General features: G+C 38.0%; 1 protein-coding gene across 1 annotated transcript; it reads right to left on the reverse strand.

Moving 5' to 3' along the window:
- Window positions 1-3,648: 3,648 nt before the first annotated feature.
- Window positions 3,649-15,609, reverse strand: emx1 (empty spiracles homeobox 1). Its single transcript, XM_057859991.1, has 3 exons — window positions 15,147-15,609; window positions 12,896-13,080; window positions 3,649-3,819 (listed from the first exon to the last, which is right to left on the reverse strand). Exons 1-3 carry the CDS (start codon window positions 15,607-15,609, stop codon window positions 3,649-3,651), a joined length of 819 nt encoding a protein of 272 aa, XP_057715974.1.
- Between the last annotated feature and the right edge of the window lie 1,875 nt (window positions 15,610-17,484).

The following is a 17,484-nucleotide window of genomic DNA, read 5'->3' on the forward strand; positions in this document are numbered from 1 at the left end:
GAAGTGATTAAAATGACCCAAAATAAACAAGATGGGACCGAAACATAAAGGGAGTCAACCAGAAATGACTCCACATCAACAGGAAACGACCAAAATAAACAAAAAGTCCGCCAAAAATTCCCCAAATTAACAGGAAGTGATCCAGACATGCCCCAAAATCAACAGGAAGTGACCAAAATAAAGAAGAAGTCACCGAAAAATGACCCAAAATCAACAGGAAGGGACCAAAATATACAGGAAGTAGCCCAGAAATGAGCCAAACATCGTCAGGAAATGACCCAAAAATCAACAGGAAGAGACTAAAATCAACAGGTAAGTCCACCAGAAATGCCCAAAAAATTAACAGGAATTGCCCAGGACATGCCCCAAAGTGACCAAACTATATGGGAATGCACACAGGTATTGAAATAAGTCCACCAAAAATGAACAGAATTTTTGATCCAGACATGTCCCAAAAGCAACTGAAAGTAAATCAAATAAACAGGAAGTCACCGAAAAATGACCCAAAATTGACAGGAAGTGACCAAAGTATAAGGGAAGTAGCCCAGAAATTACCCAAAAGTCAACAGGAACTGACCCAAAAATGACCCAAAATCAACATTTAGTGACTAAAATATAAAGGGGGTAACCCAAAAATGACCAAAAATCGACAGGAAGAGAATAAAATCAACAGGAACTCCACCAGAAATGCCCAAAAAATATCAAGAATTGACCAAGACATGCCCCAAAAATCAACAGGAAATAATCAAAATACATGGGAACGCACACAGGTATTGGCCCAAAATCGATAGGAAGTGATTAAAACAAACGGAAAGCCACCCAAAATCAACAAGAAGGGACCAAAATATGAAGGGAGTTACCCAAAAATGATCCAAAATCAACAGGAAGTCCACCAGAAATTGACAAAAATGAACAGGAATTGACCCAGACATGCCCTAAAATCACCTGCAAGTGACCAAAATATGCTCATTATCTTTCAGTGCAATTAAGGGTGCTTGATGAACATTAATTGGCCCCATAAAATCCCAATTGGATTGGATCTCTAGCACCGTCGATGACAGCCAACAAGTTAACGGTGGTGCCCTAGTGTGATTCTTATTCCTTTAGCCGAGGAAACTTTAGCTTGTGGGATCTCCCGACAAGCAAAACAGTCCTTTTGTGTTGTTTTGAAGCCCCCCCTTTCCTTTCCTACCCTTTTCTTTTGGTTTCCAAAACAAGACATGAAGGTGTGACATGCCGGTTGATGGCTTGAGCCCGGCGGTCATTAGCGACAGATTCCTTCCGTTTCTTTTGACGGGTGATTAGACAGGCACAAAGGGCGGCTACTTTCTCTCTCCATTCGTCCGTCCGTCGCACCTGACACCTGCGCCGGCAACATTCCTCACGCGTTTGTCTAATGCGAAGGTGACTTCCTGACACCTCGGCCTTGTTTTGGTTCCTCCTGGCGGTTTCTTAACCCTGCTTAGACGCACGAGTGACGCCAGTCAAAAATAATGCACGTGCATTTGCTATGAGATCCAATGGAAAATTTGGCTATCAGGAATAAACACAGACGATATCACAAGTAAATTTTGACTTTTTCTGTCTTGATCCATCACGTAAGATTTATCAAAATTCCGGCCCATTGCCCTTTTTTTTGTAGCCCAACCACCAGAAATAAAAAACCACATAAAAAATGCATGCAAACTTCCAAAACAAAACAAAAAATGAAAAAAGAAAGTGAAAACGGATTTGAATATCAAGAAACAAAAAAAACCTCGCAAAACCCATAAGTGGGGAAAATGTGCAAAACTGAACAAAAAAAGCAACACTGAAAAGTCACAAAAGAATGAAAAAAATGTGAAAATAACAAAAGTGAAAACAAAAAAAATAACACAAAAACTGCAACAAAAAAACCTACTAAAATGAAAATGCAAAATCTGAAAAAATGTGAAAACCCCAAGAAACGTGAAAAAAACTGCACCCCAAAAATGAAAAAACTGCCAATAAACACACAAAAAACATGCAAGCAGTGAAAAACACATAAAACATGAGAAATCAAGAAACCACAAATAATTAAAAAATAATATTTATAATATTAAAAAATTGTAAAACCACAAAAAAAATAAAAATAAAAAAAACTGAAAAAAATGCAAAAAAAAAACACAAAATAAACACAAAAACATTTTTAGGTGTGAACAAATGCAAATAAAGGTTTAAAAATTTCAGAAAAATGGGAACGTCTAAACACTCCAAAAACAAAAAACCTGCCCCAAAAATGAAAAACTGCAAATTTTGAATGACAAAATGTGCAAACAGAGAAAAAATGCACAAACCACAAGAAATCAAGAAACCACAAATAAAATAACTCAAAAATTTAAATACCCAAAAAACTAAAAGAAAAAAAAATCTCCCCCCAAAACCCAAAACCACAAAAAAAACTGTTTTTTGAAAAAAACAAAGGAAGCGTGAAGAAAACGCAAATACAGGCGGAAATCTGAAAAATTGACTTGACTTGTTAAAAAGGCTCAGCATTCACACTTCGCCAACCGAATTTTCCAAGTAGCAGCACTTGGACGAAAGGCGCACTCATTGGTTAGTAATACCTCCCTCCTGGGAGGGGAAGGAGTGTGCAGCGTCACAACGTGGTGCTGTGAAGCTGCATGATTGTTGCTTAAATTAAGTCGCCGCTCGGCCAACGGCGGGTTCGCTCCTTCCAAACTCTATGCAGAGCGAACTAGAGTATTTTTTAAAAAGTACATTGGGGAAAATTAAACCACAAAAGGGAACCGCGTGGTACCCTAGGTCACACAGGCACGCAAACGCTCTCTCTTTCGTGACTTTTTAAGACGGTCAAATTGTCGCCACTTCAAGGAGAGCGAGACTTATGAAACAGCGGCCCCAAAAGGCTCCGTCATGCTCACACATTACGTTCAGCAACAGCATGCAAAACACAACCACCATATTAGAACCCTATTTTGTGAATCAAATGCAACTGCTTAACACAGCACAACAACATTTGGCCATGATTAATCTTATATCATCTTGCCATTGTTGATTTTGTATCGCACGAGCACTATATTTCCGCTTTCATGGATGCCCTGCTTGTAGCGTCGCAAAAGCGCACCCTGCTTCGGTCGAAGCAGGATGCGCTTAAAGCTGACCGACACCGAAGAATTATGAGTGGACCAGAGTTCGTTTGTTTAGTCTGAACTCGAGTTCGGATTAGCGCTCAGATTTACAAAACGAAGCAGACTATCTGAGAAATAGAAATCTGGTCCGTTTAAAACTGACCAAACAGTACTAGTGTGAAAGTGCCCTAAGATTAACAACACTGGTTATGGCTTGATTTGAACGTCAATACACGACTTTGATGGAAACATCACCCCTTCCAACATGGCCGCCTGGAGTCCATTTTGATTGGGGTCATGAAAGGTCTTTGCATTATCACCAGTAGACGATCGGACGTCTAGCATCGTCGACGGCAGCCAACGAGTGAATAAATGTAAACCGAGGTCAGTGACCTACAGAGCAGCTTTAATGAAACAACAGCATGAGAATACAATGGCAGGGGCGTCCATGTTGTCCCGTTGGCCAAAAGTCTACTTCATCATCTCTTCCGTAATAAATAACGCGGTGGGTTGGTCCTGTCGAGGCGTCGGCGGCGCCTTAATCCTCGGAGGTGACAACGTCGATGTCCTCAGAAGCGTTCTGCTTGGTGGCCACGCGCCACCTGTTGATGTGGTGGTTGCCCTTCTTCTTCTGCTGGGCTTCCGGGCCGTCCTCCTCAAGTTTCTGACGCTTGTACTTGGTACGCCGGTTCTGGAACCACACCTTCACCTGCACGCAAGCATCGCGAGCCGGGTCAGATGGATTCGATCACACTGTATGTATCTCCGTCTACGTAAATGTAGTTTGAAATACATGGACTTGAAACGGAAGTTCAGGGTTTTTGACATTAGGCTTAATCTTCAAGTTAGCGGGGGTTTTGGTAGTTGGTGGAGTTGATTTCAACAAATTCCATTTCTTTTGCAAGTTATTTGTTAGTTTCAGGGCGCCGTAGTGGCTAAGCTAGTGCGAGTCAATGGCACCATTATAGCACGCCAATTAAAAAACTGTACAGAACTACAAACATATCCAACATGGTCAAATAAATTCAAAACACAGATCATTGTTTCAAAACACCCATGCGGCCAAAACAATGTGACACCAAACTGCCGTAATTCATTTCATTCTGCAGGACTATTTTTTTAGATGCGTAATACGGCCCCGATAAAGAGGAGTGCTTCGGTCAATCGTTCTCACGCCGCATTCGGGGGAAGGTGGGAAGTCAGACTTATCTCGCTCGGAGGGTACCAGTTGCCTTAAAGCATTCCTAGCGAATGTAAACAGCAAAGATTGCTGATCGCCACAAGTTTTTTTTTTTTTTTTTTGCCTTCAAAAGACATTTTGACCTCCAGGAAACCTGACTTCTCATAAGCGATCAAATAGAGGATCCGTACTAATGACATTTTTCATGATCAGAGGTTGGAAACTCTGACTTCCCACCTTCGTCGGATGCAGCATCAGTCTGCTGAGTTAACTGACGGCCGGCAACATGGCGAAATGTGCATTTAGAGGCTGTGGAAACATACAGAAGAAACGGGCAATGGAAAGTTCACAAATTCCCCATAAATAGCAAGGAAAACTATCAACTGGTCACTTGCTGCTGGCTACGACATAAAAAAATCAGAGGTGAAGAAAAAACGATGCGATATCACTCCGCCCTGCTCCTCTGCAGAGCTTCTGGATTACAAATGTTGCTGTTCATACTGCAATTTTTCACATGCAATGGTATGTTTTAATAACTTTATCCTAAAAAAACATAGCCAACACTATTGATTGCATGGCTCATCGATGATTTTCATGTGTGCATATGTTGTTTTTTATTGGCATGCTATAATGGTGCCATTGACTCGCGCTAGCTTAGCCACTCCGGAGCCCTGAAGCTAACAAATAATTTGCAAACAAAACGGAATTTGTTGAAATCAACTCCACCAACTAACTAAATCCCCGCAAACTCAGAGATTAAGCCTAATGTCAAAAATCCTGAACTTCTGCTTTAACGTTTTGGAATGAGCGCACACGTTCCCATAACAAAAGACAACTAAAAATGCAAAAAACTACAACAACAACAAAATATAAAAATTCTGAGTAAAACACATGATAACTGCAGAAGATGTCCAATCCATTTGAACTGAAAGGGTTGGCAGAGAATGAACGAAACCGTAAAAAAATTTGGAAACTGCAAAAATCTGGGTTGGGTTACGAAACTGCAAAAATGCAACAACAACAAAAAATCACCCAAAAAAAGGAAAAACATAATCTTTTTTTTCATAGTAAATACACCTGTCAACAGCAATAGATGTCCAATACATTTGAATTTGGAGGGTAGGCAGCAAATGGATAACATCCCAAAACCTGAAAACCTCTAAAAAAAAAAAAAAAAAAAAAAAAAAAGAATAGATGGATGAATATAAGCGAAAAAATGGGGGAAACGCAAAAAATGTTTAAAATATCAAAAAACAATGCAAGAAAATGCAAAACAACAACAAAAAACGCAAAAGCCATAAAAAATTAAGAATAAAAACACCTATTAACTGCACAAGATGTCCAATCCATTTGAAGTGCAAGGCAATAGCTGCTCTGCCATTGTCTAGCATTCCTGGCATCCAATTGGCTAAGAGGGACCTCTACTGTATGTGTATCCTAGCGTCCTCTTCATTCACCCTTCGTGTTCCGACAGCTTTAGATGAGTGTATTAACTTTTATTCTTTACTCTATTCTTTTTTTACATTATTCTGAACTCAGATTTTATGTTTATTATGCAATAATTTAATTAGATAAAGCTTTGTGAGGCAAAGGCCCAGATTTTTTTACATTTTTTTGGATGGCGTTTCTTCAGCGCGCCACACAGCCCAAACCATTTGACCGACTGTCACCGTTCGAATATCAAAAGACCGGAATTTTTGCACGACACAGGGAATTTTTTGAATGATCCCCCCAAATTTTTCTTTCACCTGTAAATGCCAGTTTTATGGGGGGGGGGGGGGGGGGGTTCCAGGACGGTAAGGGAAATAAACGTTGTATACAGAAATTGGCAAAAACTTATGGTTCCCCTAAAATTTGCCAAAAAATGTTCCATTAATTTCTACTGGGATGTCATTGACGGCCATGTATGTCCAAATTTCCCAATTATTTTCAATGGCAGAAAAACCTGTGTGGTTTATGCTTTTTGACCAAAAATTTACAGTTATAGCCCATTGACATTCATATGGCACCCAAGTAAGTTGATGCCATTGACACTCATGCGACAGGACATGTCCCCGAAAAGTCCCCAAATCATCATGAAGTGACCTGATATCAACAGGACGTGTCCCCCAAATGTCCCCAAATTAACATTAAGTGACCTGATATCAACAGGACGTGTCCCCCAAAGATCCCCACATCAACAGGAAGTGACCTGATAGATCTGTATCGACCACAGCAGCCCATCGTACTTTTTGTAACATATATTTGTTACATGTTTTTGATGCATTTTTATGCATTATAAAAGATTTATGTCTGAATTTTTAGGGGCATTAACGGATTAGGACATTTACATGGAAAACGCATCTCTACTTACAGAATTTTGAAGTTAAGAAAGTATTCCCAGAACCAATTAATTTCGTAAGTAGAAGTACAACTGTACCACAAACAAAACATGAAAAAAATACTTGAAAAACTATAGAAGACGCAAAAAAATGCAAATATACAAACAGTGAAAACACCCCCCACCCCCCTCCAAAAAGAAAAAAAACACGCAAAACTTGGGGTACAAAAAAAACCTGCAAAAACTCCGAAGACAGCCAAAAAATACCTACAAAACCATGAAACATTTATGGTGAAAACACCCATTAACAAAACTTGACGTCCAATCCATTTGAAGTGGGAGGCTGGTAGCGAGCGAACACGCTGTCAACGCTCCCACTTCAAATTGACTGGACGTCTAGCACCATCAACGGCAGTCATTTAGTAAATTATAAAATATTTAAAAAATAACAAATAAATATGAAGAAAAAAATACTTGAAAACTATGGAAGACACAAAAAAATGCAAATATACAAACAGTGAAAATAGCCCGTGAAAAAAAACCCCCAGCATATATTAATTCGCTGTCAACCCTCCCACTTCAAATTGATTGGACATCTAGCACCATCAACGGCAGTCATTTAATAAATTATAAAACATTAAAAAATAACAAATAAATATGAAGAAAAAAATACTTCGAAAATTATGGAAGAAACAAAAAAATGCAAATGCACAAACAGTGAAAATAGCTGGTGAAAAACAAAAACAACACGTATTAATTCGCTGTCAACCCTCCCACTTCAAATTGATTGGACATCTAGCACCATCAACGTCGGCCATTTAGTTCATTATAAAACAGCAACAACAACAAAATATTTTTAAAAAAACGTGAAAAAAATGTTTGAAAAACCGTGGAAGACGCAAAAAAAATGCAAATACAGAAACAATGAAAATAGCCTCACCCACACAAAAAACAAACAAACAAAAAAAAAAAAACTGCAAAAACTCTCAAAACAGCCAAAAAATACCTACAAAACCATGAAAAATTAATGGTGAAAACAACCATTAACAAAACTTGACGTCCAATCCCATTTGAAGTGGGAGGCTGGAAGCGAACGAACATGCATTCATTCGCTGTCAACCCTCCCACTTCAATTTGATTGGACGTCTAGCACCATCAACGGCAGCCATTTAGTGATAGAAATAAGATAGTGACTTGATTGAATGTCAACTTGATTTGAATGTCAATGCATTGACTTTGATGAAAACCTTGCCCCTACCAACATGGCTACCACACTGAGGCCATGTTGGCAGGGGCGATGAAAGATCTTCTGCCGACAATGGCGTACCGCACGCATGCTATTTTTAGACCGTGACGTCGCATCTTAAAGCGGAAGAAAAGCAGGAGTGGGACACTATAGACCCGCCCTCGCATTGAAACCGTGTTAATTTTGCTACTTTTTTCTCCGGGAATCTTTCAAAAATGAATATTCCAATCACCAGTGTTGGGAATAACGCCGTTATAAATAACGCCGTTACATAACGACGTTATTTTTCCAGTGACAGGGTAATCTAACTAATTATTTTTTCTGCCGTTACAACGCCGTTACCGTTACTGATGGTCAAAAACGGTGCGTTACTTACTCTGAATAAATTGAAGAAACTACCAGAAACTACCAGCTGTAGCGAGTCTACTCTGCTCTGTTTATTTGTCATCCAAGACTTGGGGTGCGTTCAGGTTCATGGCAATGAAAATAGTAAACACACATAGCCTACCTTTGCAAGAACGATGGAGTTGCCGTTTGATACGGTCATAATGTGCAGGTCCTGCACCCATCCACAGCAAAACTGTTCGTAGCTTTGTAGCGATTTGTAATTTCGGAATCGCTGATGAGTTTAGTAACATACACCAAACAATAAATACAGCAGAATGTCCATTTCGCGTAATTGTGGAAGCCCGTCGACATCTTTACTCCATTTGTCTTCGGCTTGCTCGTAAGGGTCAACATTGTTCAGATCCTTAAGTTTGATCACATATCTGTTCTTCGCCTTAGTAACGAGTTTGTCTCTTTATCGAACTGGCAAGTTCAAGTTTAATGTCAGGCTGTGTTGTTGTCAAATCTCACGTGATCCCCCATTCTGTGACGTTAACGCTCAAGCCTAATAGTGCACGTACTTCTTATGACTCCATGCTGTTTGTCCCAGCTCATTCATTCAAAGCTTTTGTCGACATCTGTGGTAAGCAATTCAAATCTGTTTATTTTTGTTGCACTTCAAGCGTAGGATAAATCTGTTGCTGGTGAGGTACAATAAATATTACAAGGTTCTATAACACAACTACCTGTCTGTTCTTCTCTATTCAACTGACTCGAATACTGCTCAGAAAATTTCAAATTCTTTGACATATAACAACTTCTTTTTAAAGTAACGGAAATAGTTACTTTCCCTGGTAACTAGTTACTTTTACTATAGAGTAATTCAGTTACTAACTCAGTTACTTTTTGGAAGAAGTAGTGAGTAACTAGAACTAATTACTTTTTTAAAGTAACTTGCCCAACACTGCCGATCACACATTGCTTTTTTGGAACTTGTAGAAACAACTCTAGACATTACGACATATGAAGGGTGTTTTCTTCATACGTTTCCCGAAACCAAAAACTCGGAGGAAAAAATGTGAAGACTGAATCAACTTGCGTGGACTTTTAACGCCAGCTCGACAGTAAACATTTATGCAGTAAACATTTTGTTGGGTTGGCATCGTCTTTCAGAGGACGAAGAGGTAAATCATTTTGATATTTTTAACTTATTTCTTAACGTGACGCTGTGCCGTGCTGCTTCTGTCTGGCAATGAATGACCTGAAAAGAATTAATATGGTATCTGACTGCTACTGTTACATTTTCTGTTGTAAAAAAAAACAACTTTAGTAAGGGGGAAGTGTAAATGAATTATAGAATTAAGATTTGTTATCGATGAAAAAATTAAAAGATTTCGTTGGCTGTCACTGAGTAGCATTTGCGATCGCTACGCAAAACAAATAATATAAATTACCCCCAAGAACGGTCAGAGACGTAGGACAACCAGAGGATATAATATATAAGAAAAACAGGGCTGGTGGTAAAGGATAGCTTGTTGAAACAGGAGAATGTCATTGTCAGTCGCATAAGAAAAAGGTGTCGATAAAAAAGCTAAGGCTATGCTTCGGTCGGCTCGTTTTTGTTGTTGTTGTTTTTTTTTCTTTTTCAGCCCTCGACAATCAAGCCATCTCTATAACTGAACATTTTTATGTTCTTCCTCATCTTTACAAGTGAATTTGGCAGCAGAGACCTCATTATCGGAGAGAATTGGTAGGTTTAGCTCTGTAAAATACATCTCCTTCCTACACGATTTACATTTATTTCCTATCAGGGACAAACGGTCGCATGTCCCTCCTAAGCAACAATAGCTAACGTCATGAATATTAATGAACGGAAGTGACGTGTGGCTTGCGGTACACCATTGAAATGAGTTTATTACTAATAGATGTCCAATCCAGGCACGTGCACGGAGGGAGGCGGGGGTGCTTGAGCGCCTGCCCCTTTGCCCCTACAAGCCCAAAGTGCCCCTTTTGACTGGGCTTTTTCTTTTCTTTCTTTTTTTTTTTTTTTTTGCACGTTCATGTGTGCTGGCCAACTGTGGATATCGCTTAGAAGCCATAAAATATGAAATTCTAAAAAATATGAATTTTTTTCTTTGAAAATATTTTTTTTGATTGAAGCATTATGTTGCTCATTTTTGAGTCTCAAATTTATTTTTGCATTCACATTTTTTTTTTTTGACTGAAGTGACTTTTTTGATTGAAAATATATATTTTGATTGAAACAACTTTTTTTTTTAACTGAAGCAATAAAAACACAAATCTACCTCCATAGTTACTGAGAGTGAAAGAAATCAAGAAAGCTTTAAAAATAAAATCCACCAGGGAATATGATTTTTTAAATTTAAGATTTGTATTTCATTATGTGGACATGCCTCGTAAAAAAAAGGAGGTGGAGGGATTTTTAAAAAAAAAAAAAAAAAAATGTAGCTGGACGAGGCTGCTAAAGGCAGTGGATCCCTCATCAGCTGGGTGAGTAGCACAATTGGTAAGAGTAACACAGTTTGCAAGGATATTCAGGTAAAATACAACAATTATAAACACAATTACAATGTTATTGTTCTATAACATTTGATGTCATTACTTTATTAATTATTAGGTGCTAAAGTTGTCAAGTATGGATAAGCATGAAATCATAGTTTTGAAAAAACTGTGCTGATGGTGACTGAGTGGTTTGTTCTCAGATGAACAGCAAGTTGAGGAAGGAAGTTTTGATGTAGAGGTTGAAGGAAGAAAAGAGGCAAAGACTGACTGAGTCACAGCCAGAAAATGTTCATGATAGTGTTGATTTCTATTCACTCCTCACCCCTCCCAATTAAAGTCTGTCACAGTCACAGCCAATTATACTGTAAAGCTGGTTAAAATGGAAGTTATGTTGTTTTAAGGTCTATTAATAATTGTTCATGTCCCCCTTTTGATTTATGAGCACCTGCCCCTCCATTGGTCTCTGCACGGCCCTGGTCCAATCCATGTGAATCTAGCCTTCCCACTTCAAATGTATTGGAACTTAAGCGCTATTAATGGGTTTTTTCAACATAAATTTTGGATTGGACGTCTATCACCGTCAAAAATGAGTTGGCACTGACTCGTTAGTTGTCCATTAGGACTAAGTGACACGGGTGGAGCATGAAAGGCCTTTCATCCAGCAAGAGCGTTAAATATTTGACACGCTATTTTGGACTTGTCAAAGCAGGAAAATCAGCTTGTAAACATGCGCACTGATTACACCCTGCCATTTCACATCCAAGCAGTGCATTGGACACAATCTGTCTTTCAATAACTCATTCAAATAGCAGTAGTATAAAATGATCAACGCTTTCTACAATGATTTTTTAAATATTTCTAAAAATGAGGAGATGAAGCCATCATTAGTGGTGGAGTTTTAAAAGAATACACTATAGGGACAAGAGTACATGTAGCATGGATGCAAAATCATTCATTTTTAATAAGTTCAATTCAATATTCATTAATATATCTTATTCTAATAGCATATTTTGTGGGGAAAATACTACAGGTAAATATATGCATGTATATATTTCATAAAACTATTGTGTCATTCTTTAATAACAATGAATATAAAACTACTTTCTTATATTATTTACAACAGACCAAACATTTAAATGCATAAAAAAATCAATATGTTTTGATGAATATATTATCAAGAAAAAAAAGCTCTTTTTTTTTTTTTTTTAACATGATTTATCAAATTTATCATGTCAATATGTGAGCTTTATAACTGTATAAAATGCTTGTAACATCTCTTTTTTTCCCAGATAAATTTTCCAACTAGGATGAATGAGAACACTCTTTCGGCTGCCACTGATGGCAATAGACGTCCAGTTAATTTTGACTGAAAGGGGTGAATGAACATTTGTTTGAATGAATTTGAGGTCTATATCATTGTCAGTGGCAGGTAATTAATTAAATGTTATGAATTAAATGAGAGCTGCCAACCCCACAGTCCAAATGGATTTGACGTCTATCGCCCTCAATGGCAGCCAATACGGTCACAATAGAGTATATTTGATCTTTTCCTTTTTCAATCCAAAATACAATTTTTTTTCTCTAAATATTTGTTTTGACTGTTTTCCCTTTTTATCTTTTAAATAAACTTTGAATAAAAGACTAAAAAAGAGATTTGTTTCATTATTCTTTTTTCATTTAAAATATATTGAAAATAATATATTCTTAATCATAAGGAGAATATTTACTGTTTTACATCATTTCATGAAAATAGTAGAATATGCTAAGTACAGAATATTTAAATCATAATATTTTATTTCAAATGATAAGAAGAAATAAAAGTAAATATCGACAATTGAAAGGAACAGAGTAAGTTTTTTAAAATGTGAAAATTGCTAAAATAAATAAAACATTCATAAATTCCTCCTTTTTATTTATTATTCAAATTTCATATGAATTTCGCGTTTTTTAATGACATGTTTTTCTAGAGTGTTTTTTTGTTATATTTTTCTACTTATCTAATTATTATTACTTTTTTTGTACTTATTTATTCCATCAATGCTTTTTGTCAACTGTAAATACAGGCATCATGGGGTTAAAAGCATGTGATTTCCATGGATAGTTTTTTTTTTTTTCCTGCAAGCGTGTTGCCGGCGGGAAAAGCAAAAAAAGAGCGCGAGGCGAGGCGAAGAGCCGCCATGTTTGCTCACCTGAGTCTCGGACAGGCTGAGGCCGCCAGCCAGTTGCTTCCGCTCGGCGCCCACCACGTAATGGTTCTTCTCGAAGGCCCGCTCCAGGCGCAGCAGCTGCGACGGCGAGAAGGCGGTTCGAATCCTTTTCGGCTTCCGAGCGAACGGGCCGTGGAGGAGCAGGCCGTCCTGTGACACGTCGTGCCCTGCGAGGGAAGGAAGGACCGCGCCAGACCGGGTGAGTCTCGGTAACGACCGGGCCCCTGGTCTCCGCTATTCTTATACCTAAATCTCATATTTAAAAACAATCGTTCTGTGGTGAAATTGTGATTATTTGGGGAAGCAAAATGAAGCTTAATTAGTATTATTAAGAAGGCTTTTTATCTTCATTTGTTGTAGGGTAAATGAAGAAACGCTTCTACCGAAATAGGATACGGAAATTACGTTTGAATGTTTGAATGAATGATTGACGGCGATAGACGTCAAGGCAAAAAAAATAAAACTGCCATATTTGGAATTTAAAAAAGGAAACTCAGAAAAATGAATGAATAGAAAAATGAAGGGGACGGGATGTACGGTCAATATTCTTTTTTTTTTGTTTTGTATATTGTTTTCGTATAGATAGATTGAAAAAAACAATTAGGAACAGCGATTATTCTCTATTTTTTTTTGTTTGTTTGTTTGTTTTTACTCTTTATTTCATTTATTATCTTTCTTTTTTTTTAATCACACACAAATATATATTTTTAATTATGTATTTTGAATTTATAATAAAGGAAAAGCAGAAAATACTGGATTATTTGACTGGGAGACTCACTGCTACCCCACCAGTCAAATTGGATTGGGGGCGTCAATGGCAATGAAACTTGATCACTCCATGGGAGCCATCCCAGTTGATATGGATTTGTCGTCTACCACTGTCATTGGCAGGGAGTGAGTTAAGAAATTCATTTTTTAATCAATTTTTGTTTACCTGAATAAATGTTTGATTTTTAAAAATTTTATATATTGTAATTAATTATTTTTTTTAAAGTAATTATTTTTATTTAAAAGAATAAAAAACTAGAAAAACAGAATTGAAAGAGTGACTTTTGCGAGGTTAATTTTTAAAATTATTTAATTAGTAGTATTTTATACACGATATAATTCATAAAAATATAAATTCATTGCCGTCGACTGTCGATGGCAGCTACTGCCTAGTGTTGTTGTTGGCTGTAATTTAAGAAAATATATATAGAATATACAGAATTGAAAATGTGACTTTTGGGGGTTGAAATTGTTGTGGGTTTTTTTTTTCTTTCTTTCTTTTTTTTTCCTATTCAATTATTTATTTTTTATAAGATAACATGATCATTCATTGCCACCTACTGCCGTCAATGGCACCATAATGAGTTAATAATGGCTTGTATACTTGTGTTATTGTTGGATGCAATTAGAAAATATCTAATAGAATACTATAAGTGACTTTTGGATGTTCAAATTGTTGATTTTTTTATTTCATTATTTATTTTATACGATTTAATGATTAAGCATAGCCATTCATTGCCATCTACTGCCGTTAATAATGACTTGTGTTATTGTTGGATGTCATTTACATAAGAAACGCAGCGGAACAAAATAAACAAGCTGCGTGAGATTATTTTTTGAATGATGTTTTTTAAAAAGACGTGACTCATTTAGTATAAGATAATTCTTTGTTTTCTGTTTTGCTTTTCTACATTTTACTATATTTACCTTGAACGCGAGGTATTTTGGCAACGGTGAAATAAGTCTCAAATTCATTTCTAAGATTTATTACACTATTTTGTACTTATTGAATATATTTTCTAATGCCGCTGAACAATTTTTTATCATCTAAGACAACTATAAACAATTATAGATGCTTATTTTTATTATTTGTCTTATTTATTAAAAAAACAACTTTCATTGAGCACAAAATATTTTTCCAGGCACAAAACCGTTTAAAATTAAACCACAATCGCACTCAAATGTAACACTTATTATAGTTTGCATGAAATATAATGATACTGTTTTGAATTATTTTATTGTATAGACATTTGTATTACGAAATTAACGCATTGAAAAAAATACAATTATCATAATATAATTTTGTAACGAATGTGCATATTGAGTGTAATTTTTTTTTTTTTTTTTGCATTTTTTGATTCACGAGTAGCAAATTATCGACTGGAAGAAGCATGTATTTTTTTTATTTTTTTTTATTTATTTTTTTTAATTCATTTTATTTATTCAAATCTTTTGCGAAATTTACCTTGAAATCTGTGTCCAAAAAAGCGGTTCCGAAGCACCCAGGGGTAAAAGTTGAGCGGGTCTCGATGTTGCGCGGAGCCGAAAAAGTGCGCGTGGTGCTGGAGGTGCTGGTTCTGATGCTGGCTGTGCTGCTGATGCGGGTGCGCGTGCGGGTGCGAATGCGGGTGTGGACCCACCCCCGTGCCGAGCGGCGGGTGGCTCACCGACTCGGGGAACACTAGCTCGGCAGGGTTCGGGTAGAGCGAGCGGGCCACGGCGGCCGCCGCCGCGGCGGCTGCAGCGGCCGCCGCGGAAGCGGTAGCTCCAGGACCGGCCGCCGCCGACGCTGGATAGCCGCCCATTAGGGCGTCGGGGCCGGCGTAGCTGAGTGCCGTTGGCCTGAGAGGTTCGTCGGCCTGAAACGGTTTCTCCTTGGCCACAAGAGACTCAATGGTGAAGCAGCGCTTCCCAGCCGGCGCGAACATCGTTTCAAGTGTTTTTTCCCCTCTTCTACCTCAGCCGACTCCTCATTTAGTGATGCATGTCAAGCTTTTGTGTCGTGATGCAGCCTGGAGATGTTCCTTGAACAGTCAAAAGTGCTGCAAGTCCTCCTTCACGCCAAAGATTTGCGCTACACGCAAGGCTGCACAAGTGAGAGCGTGTGAAGGGGGGACTTGGAGAGACTCCTCGGACGCTTATTGGGCCAGAGCACCTGTCAATCAAGCCAAGTATTGGTTAAATTGACGTGTGGGTTTGTTTGAACGTCCACAAATGCTGAAAATGATGGGAAATGTCAAGGTTTCCTATTGCATTGGATGTCAAAATTGTCTGCAGAGAGGTCAGTTGATTTTTCTTTCCTTTTTTTCCTCATGAACGCTTTATGGCCACAGGTTGGCTCCCATTGACGCTTCTAGATGTCCTTTTCATTTTGGCTTATATTTGACAAAATCCTATTAATCTTGCGTCACCTCCTTGCAATGTTGTCACAATATTAAAATGTTCAACTCGATATCGATACTCAAAAAAATACCTGATACCATTTTCAATACTACATCAATATATATATATATATATATATAGTTAATTTATTCATTGGTCTTTTTAATTTCTTTTGTTGTGTGTTTTTTTACGAAAAAAAAAACTGGAACTGAAGTACCTGAACGTACAGAAAGTGACCAAGGAATGCCCTAAAACCAACAGGAAGGCCGTAAGTTTTAATGCACAATTCAGATTTTGTCATATCGTTTTTTTGGGCGTGCCCGTTCAGACTGCCTTTGTTCATTGAGCCCATTCAAGTATTATGCATTAATAATTCACAGTCCGACACCCGTGGGAGCAAACTGACCCGCATGCGCAGAAGCATCAAAACAAATAGCTATGCACTGTGTGAGTGTGCGCGCATGACGTACACACATAAGCCTAGGGTTAGGGGCTAGGTTTGCGTCAGTTTGCCCCGACTCGGCCATGTAAGCAATACTGAAATATTGTTCATTTGGCGCACAACCGAGCATTATCAGGCTTATCCTGTTGTTCATTGAATTTTTTTATGACTGTGGTTAAGCCCCCCTCCTTCATAGTAAAAGCCGAGTTCAAGCTAGGCGCTAATGCTGTTGAACAGCTACAGTACATCGCTCCTGTCTTGCCTGCTGCTCTCACTCTTTGCTGAAATAATTGCTGCATGAATTCCGTTTTAGGAGACTTGACAGTTCCGACCTCAGCCACATTCTGGAAAAATCTGGCCCAGATCGGATTTAATCCACATATGAAAGTGACCCTGATCGGATTTGAATTGGTCCACTTCTATTCGACTTGTCCAATTCAGACCGTCAAGTTAATGCCTCACTCAAGTCGGGAAAAACACGAAAAAATCGGATTCGTGCATTAAGACCTGCGGTCTGAAAAGTGTTGCTTTAGACATTGATGACGATAACAAAAATATTTCCTCGAAGAACAATTTTTTTTCATGACTATGACGTGACCATGACAAGCTAAAAATGTGTCATGGGAGACTAAAACATAACAAGACGAATGCCAGTTTTTGTCTGACGAGACAAGAACGAGATGAAAGTGCGCCATAGTTTCCACCATAAGTTCTCAATCTGTGACATTTTCTTATCTTATGTGTAGTTAGCCTGCATCGTAGCAGTGTTTGGTCGTGTCACTCACAGTTTCTCACCGGTGCCCTCTCCAGGCTCTAGACGTGCCTTTTTTTAAACATATGGCGGAAAACCCAGACAAGACTGAAAAAGCAGTTTCTGCTCTTGCACCCCTCTTCAAAATAAACTGGTGTATTTTAAGCCCAAAAAAATGTTGTGTTTGATAGAACAATATGTCTATATGCTGCTTTAGCAGATTCATGG

Source organism: Corythoichthys intestinalis, chromosome 15, assembly GCF_030265065.1.
Source record: "Corythoichthys intestinalis isolate RoL2023-P3 chromosome 15, ASM3026506v1, whole genome shotgun sequence".
NCBI lineage: Eukaryota > Metazoa > Chordata > Actinopteri > Syngnathiformes > Syngnathidae > Corythoichthys > Corythoichthys intestinalis.

Bases quoted from the DNA above. Each gene is read 5' to 3' on its own strand.
- emx1 (XM_057859991.1), bottom strand. From the start codon at position 15,609: ATGTTCGCGCCGGCTGGGAAGCGCTGCTTCACCATTGAGTCTCTTGTG. The intron at 13,081-15,146 runs GTAAATTTCGCA...CTTCCCTCGCAG, and splicing joins TTTTGGACACAGATTTCAAG to GGCACGACGTGTCACAGGAC. The intron at 3,820-12,895 runs GTGAGCAAACAT...GCTTGCGTGCAG, and splicing joins TCAGCCTGTCCGAGACTCAG to GTGAAGGTGTGGTTCCAGAA.